Source organism: Fulmarus glacialis, unplaced genomic scaffold, assembly GCF_000690835.1.
Source record: "Fulmarus glacialis isolate BGI_N327 unplaced genomic scaffold, ASM69083v1 scaffold15880, whole genome shotgun sequence".
NCBI classification, from domain to species: domain Eukaryota; kingdom Metazoa; phylum Chordata; class Aves; order Procellariiformes; family Procellariidae; genus Fulmarus; species Fulmarus glacialis.
Window position 1 is genome coordinate 7,017 of NW_009188453.1, and position 7,814 is coordinate 14,830.

Here is a 7,814-nt window from a genome sequence, read left to right on the forward strand (position 1 = left end):
CTTAAGTGCCGTTTGCAGTGTGGCAAAACTTGCTTTCTTTACCTCCCCAATACTGTCACATGGATGGTGTCCACAGTGATAAAAGTCATAAGGCTCTTGAAATAACTCTGGCTTTATAATCAAGGGTCTTTGAAAAGCTTAGGGGAACAACTTCTTTGGGGAACAAAATAAGCAAACATTTAGAGATTCTTGAATATAGTAGGGATCTCTGGACAGCAAAGACAAGTTTCAAAACATAATGTTTTCAAAACGTAATGCTCATCAACATTGCATGCTGTGTATCATCATATTCTTTTCTAAAGAGCGTTTATGAGAATATAAAGGCTAATAACTAAAGCTTACTTAAGAAATTGTACTACTGACTGAAAATATTGCCACTTGTGTTTTTTCAGACACTCCTATTGCAAAAGCTGCTGTTGAAAAGAAACAATTTTTTTTTATAAGAAGAGAATGGGTAAGTTCATCTCGGAGGTTTTTTTTGTTTCCTGTAATGCAAAGCATTTTCTCTCTCACATTGGTAGAGGAAGTGGATTGTAAGACTTTAAATGTTGATCTTGTCACTGTTTTTCTTGTAGCCTCAAAAGTTAATGGAACGTCCTACAAATGTTTTTAGGAGGATTTTCTCAAGTGACTGTTCATTTGTCAAAGGACTTGTTCAGAGTGCATCTATGTAACAATAAATTCCACTTGCTTAATATGCATAGTGCTGAAAATGTACATGCTAAAATAGGATGCCTTTAGGCTTTTATAGCACTAAACTTTTAGATAGTGGACAAGAAAATTTCATTATGTACTGTTTTAAATATTTTTTTGGTTTTTGTTAACTAAGGTCAGCCTGTTGAATTCTGGCTAAGAGATCATAATAAGGACTGATTTCTGATAAATTACATTGTGTGTGTGTGATCTGACTAAATGTCTGAAACTGTCGTGTCTGCCTCTACAAATGACTGGTTAATGAAACATGATTGGACAGATTCTGGTTTTATCTATACTTTTTCTGAATGTATTTTAGCATGTTTCGCACTGGCAGCACTTTATTAAAATTGGCAATAACTACATGGTAATTCAATTTTAACTTCAAATTCACAAAGCAACTTAATTGATTGGGGGAATGTTATATTTGCTATAATACTGGATACAATGCAAGGTACTTATTCTAATATAATTAATATAATTTCTTTGTTTTGTCAGAAGGAGAAACAACACTAACAATCAAATGTCAAGTTTGTAGTCTATATCTGCTTTATCTTCTGTACTTCTGCATACGAAGAATACTGGCAGTATTTTACTTTTCTAGAAGTGTACAGATCTCTTTCCAAGCTAGAACAACTTCCAGGACTTTCATTTTTAACTTTCTGTCAAGATTAATACTGTTCTGAAAAATCAAATTTTATGTGCAGTGTCGAATTCAAGTGTTTTTTAATGGAATTCTAGCAATACTTGCTATATTAGTCCCTTAGAAAATACAGTATTTGAAAGAAGGCCTTAACTTTCCAGTTTGAATTTGATAGGATTTGTGTATTTAGTGCGGTGGGGACTTTTTACACTCATTTTTTCCAAAAATATTTTAATATTACTGCAGTCTTTATTACTTAAGAGTTTACAGGAACATATAAAGACCAACTGCAGAAACAGTCTCCTTAGTGTGATGGTATCCTATAGTGCTGAGCACTATACAGGCACAAAGTAGTCAGTGGTTCCTACCCCAGAGAGTGTGCTGCCTAGACAAGACAGGTGCAAGATGGGGAAACTGTTAAGACTGCACAGAGTGAACAGTGCAGTGGTGACAACAGCTGGTTTTTCAACTTTTAAAGATAGCGCTGTTAGGAGAGAATAAATGAATGAACAAAAAGGGAAGGGGGATAAGGGCTTCTAGAGAAACAAAGTAGAGAGCGGGTATATAGTGAGACAGAAGGGAAACAGAAAAAGCACAGTCAAAACTGCAGTGGGGGGAATTTCCAAATTTGCTTGGTTTTAGCACTTCTGCACTTTCCCTGTTTTCCACCAAAGGTCACAACACAGGTGTGCACTAATGCTGTATGGCTCTGGGTCTGGCTGGGTAGTGGGGGAGGATGAATCTTATTTCATGTCATTTCTTCAGTACAGGAATACTGACTTCTTTTTATTCTTACCTGTGCTTAAAAAAGCGCTTTTTCCCTTGCAGTCTGTATTTTTAAATATTAGATATGTATTCAGGTAACTTTTAGTAAATACTAGTATGATAAACATGGGAATAGCCTTATGGAGGGAAGCAGTGGCATGTTCAATTCACTTGAGAATGTCTAAAGGAAAATTTCATCCCTACATAGATTTTAGAAATCTTGTCAGAATTTGGTGAGGGAGAAATGAAAGAGGAGAGATGTTAAAAAAAAGAAAATCCTACTTTTGCAAAAATTCTTACTTTAAAACAGATTGCTGAGCGCTTCAGAGAAGTCATCTTCAAATATGCAAAATGCTTCCATCTTATTTCTGTTTGTATTGCGTTCTTCAGTCTGCAAACATAGTCATAGAAAAGATTGCAGCTTGCATTCTTAGCGATGTGAATCAGTCATTGTGTTCTGAAACTATTAATCCGTTTTCCATTATAGATGGAGAAGAGAAAACATACGGTGGGTGTGAGGGCCCAGATGCTATGTATGTGAAGTTAATATCCTCCGATGGCCATGAGTTCATTGTAAAAAGAGAGCATGCATTAACATCAGGAACAATAAAAGCTATGTTGAGTGGACCAGGTAGGTACAAAAGATTTAGTACCTTCATGTCCTTTGTTTTCCCTTTTGGACAATTTGAATTTATATCATGCAGTGAGTGAAAGTTGGAATAAATGATAACTTTTCCAGATCCTGCCTAGTTCCTGTTTCCAGTGGAACAGCCACCTCTGGTACACCCCCTGGTGTATTGTGCTACCAGACATATAATTGGACTCTCTTTGCTTTTGGACAGTTAGCGATCTTACGGTGTCATTACTACTAGTTTCCCATGGTATGAGAACTTGAGGATATTACATGAAATGTGTAGGTGTTGAATTCAAAACAAACAAGAGTTGGTAGTTCTTCATTGCCACCTCCACGGTGGAACTTCTAGTGTTCTGTACTGGGTCTGGCTGGTATGGAGTTAATTTTCTTCATATGGTTCTGTGTTTTGTATTTGTGACCAAAACAATGCTGGTAACACACCAATGTTTTAGCTATTGCTGAACAGTGTTTGCACAGTGTCCAGGCCTTCTCTATTTCTCACTCTTCCCCCCACCCAATGAATAGGCAGGAGGGTGTGCAAGAGGCTGGGAGGGAACACAACCAGGCAGGTGACCCAAACTAACCAAAGAGATATTGCATGCCATACAACATCATGCTCAGAAGTAAAAAGGGAGAGGAGGGGATTAGGGACGTTAGCCATCTTTTGCTTGGGAACTGGCTGGGCATCAGTCTACCCATGGGAGGTGGTGAGTGATTACCTTTGCATCAGTTGTTTTGTTTCCTTTCTCTTTCTCCACTTGTCTTTCGCTTATTAATCAACTTTTAACCTCAACCCACGAGTTTTCTTGCTTTTACTCTTCCTTTCCTCTTCTCTTGTCCACTGCAGGGGAAGTAAGCAAGTGGCTGTGTGGTGCTTAGCCGCCTACTGGGGTTTAAGCCACAACATGTTCACAAGATCCTATGGCAAAGAGTTCCTGAGCTTAATGACAAAAGTTAGCTTAAGTTTGAGAGGAGGATAGATAAACTTATAGAAGGGAAGGACCTCATGTGTTACTGAATATATGAGACTACCTCTGGTTTAAGAAGTGTCCGAACTAATTCTTGAAGACCAAAAAGGTGGAGGAGAGAACAGAGAGAAGTTAATGTGTGCTTTCCCTCTTCTATACCCTCATTCCATATGTTTACCTTTGGCCACTTGAGTGGTGGGCAGTTAGCTACGTGGATCTCTGGTCTGAATACAGTCATTCTTATACTCTCTTTTAGATTCTGGCGAGGGGGGGTACTGGAGAGATCTATTTGCTTAATATATTTTTAAATTACTTAGTAATAGCTGGGCAAACTGAGCAATTAAATTCTCAGCTTAATGTTCTGCTAAACATCATTGTAATGGTTGCATTTGAAAATATGTAGCAGGTCTGTAGTGTCTGATCCACTCCACTCCAACCTCCTAGATATGTAAGACGAAGAGTAGTTACAAGACCTGCTCTGAATTTGTTCCACAATGTGAAGGAATAAAAGGCGAAGTAGCCTGCTTAGAGGGCTAGAAAACTGACTCTGTAAAGGAGTCAGCATTCAATAATATTTTTTATAAAAACTAGCAAGATAAATGGGCTCACAAGAAAAAGTACTCTTGCTGTCTAGTTCAGTAGATCACAATTTCACTGATGTGTAAGTGTTCTCTGTTTCAGTGCTGTGACATTGCCAATATGCTAACATTTCGTCTGTTGCTTCCTACTGTTCCTGTACTAGGATTCAAGCCGGATTGGCTTCAGTGCATGCAGATATTTCTACAGAAATGTGTGTAGACATTAGTAAATAACTCTGCTTTGTAGTTAGAAGGAGATTCCTATAGAAATAGTGGGAACCAAACATTGCTTGGTCTCCCATAAACATGGAGTACATGTTAGTGGGCTTTGTATTATCTTTCAGCTTAATGAGTTGAAAGTCCAGAGAGATGAGGAAAAGAGGGACAGATAACAGTAGAAAGGTTGTGGGACTAACCACAGGATGACATCATATCATCCAAGTTTCATGCTTATAGGCACTATAGAAAGCTAATTTCAGATGTACTTGTGTTTTGAGATTTAAGGTTTGGATAAATTCTTCAATATCTAATAGGAATAAACTCACACTGCGTGTAACCTTTCCTCCAGTACAACCAGGGTTTCCCTGTCCCTCCTGCCTGCCTGTTTTCACAGCTTACCAAGTTAATGCATCTTTCAGGTTTGAACCCTCTGTCAAATATGCCTGAAACTGACCGAGAAGTTCAAAGCTAGTGGGATCACAGAAGGGACTACTGATAAGTGTGCATATGCAGATACGGAACATCTACAAACCATTTTTTTTCTTGGATAGGACAGCTAGAAATTTGCTCTCTTTTTTTTGTTTTTTGTTTTTGTTTTTTTTTTTTTTTAAAACGTTGTTACTGTGACCTTTGGAGCTAAGCAGACTACAGTTTTAGAGCACCTATCAAGCAAGCATCAGAATTAAACCTAAATTTCTAGTGTAGTTGTTCAGAATATTGTTAATAGGCTGCAACCAAAATACACATTTTGTAATGCAGGGGATTTTAATATTCTTGAGGGTTGTGAATGTGGCACATCCTGCTCTACACTGAAGAATCTAATACCCAGGAATATGGGACTTAGCAAGTCTGTTTAGAATGTGTTGTATTAATATGGTAAAGCATTTCATTTTGCAGTGAATTGAGATTCTGACTTTTGGTTTGCTGTTTTGTTTTTGTTTGTTTTTTTTTCTACAGGACAGTTTGCAGAAAATGAAACAAATGAGGTGAATTTTAGAGAGATCCCATCCCATGTCCTATCCAAAGTATGCATGTATTTCACCTACAAGGTCCGCTATACTAACAGCTCTACAGAGATTCCTGAATTCCCAATTGCACCTGAAATTGCACTGGAACTTCTGATGGCTGCAAACTTCTTAGATTGTTAAATAAAATAAATTATAATAAAAAATGTAAAACTTTTTTCAGTATTTAATACATGTAGTTCAGTTAGTAACTTTTTTCAGATAGCATGTTGCGTGTGTGCTGTTGAGAACTGTAAAGTTCACTGCAGAGGCAATTGCCTTCAGTCCTTTTGCATATAGCAATCATTCAGTTGAAGTTTGTTTTGCTGCTTACACAAATAAGGACCTTTTCACAAACCAAGACAAATAAACAAATATGCCAATTAGTAGATGGCTATGCCTTATCCTTTAGGTGTGGTAGAACTTTCTTTTAATACAATGACCATAGAAAATACTGGAGTTTAGTCTAATGCTCTCTAAAAGGTAATTACAGTTAAATACGAGTAGCTGTTTAGGGTTTCTAACTTTCTCTTCTTGTTAAAGTTTCTAAACATCTGAACTTAATCTCCTTTGTAAGATAGCTGTCCTTTAGCATAGTTATACTAACTAGATTAGAAGTGCCCTCCCTAAGGTTTGTATACTGACAATGGTATTTCCTTTAGGTTGAAAGTTGAGTATGTAGGAGAATGCTTAAGGCTTTTAATTTAAATCATAGTATAGACATGCGTAAAGGTGTACTTGATACATTTTTCTTTTATAACCTAAATTTTCCCCATTAGTAATTACAAATATTCAAGTCACTTGTCTGTACAGTAAGACTGTGATCCTACTGACAGTGGCTTTTAAGGGGAAAAATAACTGTTGCAATCTGTGTATATTATCTTCTGTATAACATATAAGGTTATTCTTAATGTACTGTCACTTGACCTGATATGGATTTTATATGGTTTCAGTTATGGTTTATTTCCATTGTTGTGATTGGTTATTGTAAAGTCTGTATTTAATCTTTAGAGTAGTAGTCATTTAAATTTTGTAACATAGCAACTGAAAAGATAGCAGTTACCCTATCTTTTACCTCTTCCTCAACCTCTCCCTTGTATCCACAGAAAAAGACCCTGAAATGTGGAGGTCTTTTATATTTGAAGGAAAGGGCATTAAGCAGATGTTTAAGGAGCTGTTTTATAAATTTCATAGGTATTTCCAATGTTTTTACAAATATTTTAGGGGAAAAGGATTGGCAAGCCACTGACATAATACTAGAGTGGAACACGTCATCTCTTGGTAGTTCCTGTTGGTAGTTGCCTATACTATCAGTTCTTTGTTCAAAACAAGTTTCCATAAAGAAAAAAAAAATTAAACTTGAGACAAGAAGTTGCTTTTTGTTCAGCTGCAGCCTGAAGAACCCTTCTGCCAAAATCATCTGTAAATTAGAATAAATCTAATGCATCATAAAAAATGATGCAAGAACAATGCAGTTAGCGTTTCCATCAGCTGCCACTGCTTCAGCTTTGTTTTGATCAAGAAGTGGTTGTGGTCTTTCATGGAAAGATCCCACCGACAGATGGTGGGACCTCTTTATTGATGTATTAACTCATGGTGAATTTAGAGGGCTGAAACTCTCCTCTAAACCTGTTTGCCAACGTAAATACAACTTTGAAGAGATTTTTCTGGACAAAAACTTGTACTAATTTACATAGACTATGCAGTCTGCCCATGGAGGAGTTCAGTTCTGACAAATGAAATTTTACTCTGGGCTTGAACAACGCTTGATAGACAAGCTGACATTTGTCAATGTGTTGATAGATTAGCTGACATTTATTCACATCATATACTTTGGCACAATTTATTGTGTTTAATGTGGGGATGTTTATGACTAGATTGGTTTTGCACGATAAAGCTGAAGTGCATTGCAAGGCGATTGTCTGAAATCCTATGTTTAAGCACTCTGGTCAGTGCTGTTAGTAACTCATTTTCAAGAGCACTAAAAAGATAAACACAAACCAGAGATACCCTGTTATGCTGCTTTTGTTAGAGCCACTAGGAATACCCTAAAAGGTCAAGGAATACCGACATGGATATTTTAGTCCCAACTACATTTCAGTCTGAGTGAGTCTTAATTTCTTTGGCCATTTTTAATAGTCTTGAGGTTAATGACTTGAAGTTAAAAAATTATTTAGTTTAAAATTGAAGTAAAAAGGATGTCATTTTTTTTAAAAGGTGTTTTTTCCGTTGTTTTTTTTTTTTCCTTCCCTTTTTAAGCATTCCAAAACAATCTCCTGTTAAAATACATTGCATTTTATTATTCCATAC

General features: G+C 36.6%; 1 protein-coding gene across 1 annotated transcript; it reads left to right on the top strand.

Annotated features, from left to right (window-relative positions):
* Window positions 1-389: 389 nt before the first annotated feature.
* Window positions 390-5,893, top strand: TCEB1 (transcription elongation factor B (SIII), polypeptide 1 (15kDa, elongin C)). Its single transcript, XM_009578683.1, has 3 exons — window positions 390-454; window positions 2,589-2,732; window positions 5,458-5,893. The coding sequence occupies exons 1-3, from the start codon at window positions 451-453 to the stop codon at window positions 5,646-5,648; spliced, it is 339 nt and encodes a 112-aa protein (XP_009576978.1). The 5' UTR covers window positions 390-450; the 3' UTR covers window positions 5,649-5,893.
* The last annotated feature ends 1,921 nt before the right edge of the window (window positions 5,894-7,814 follow it).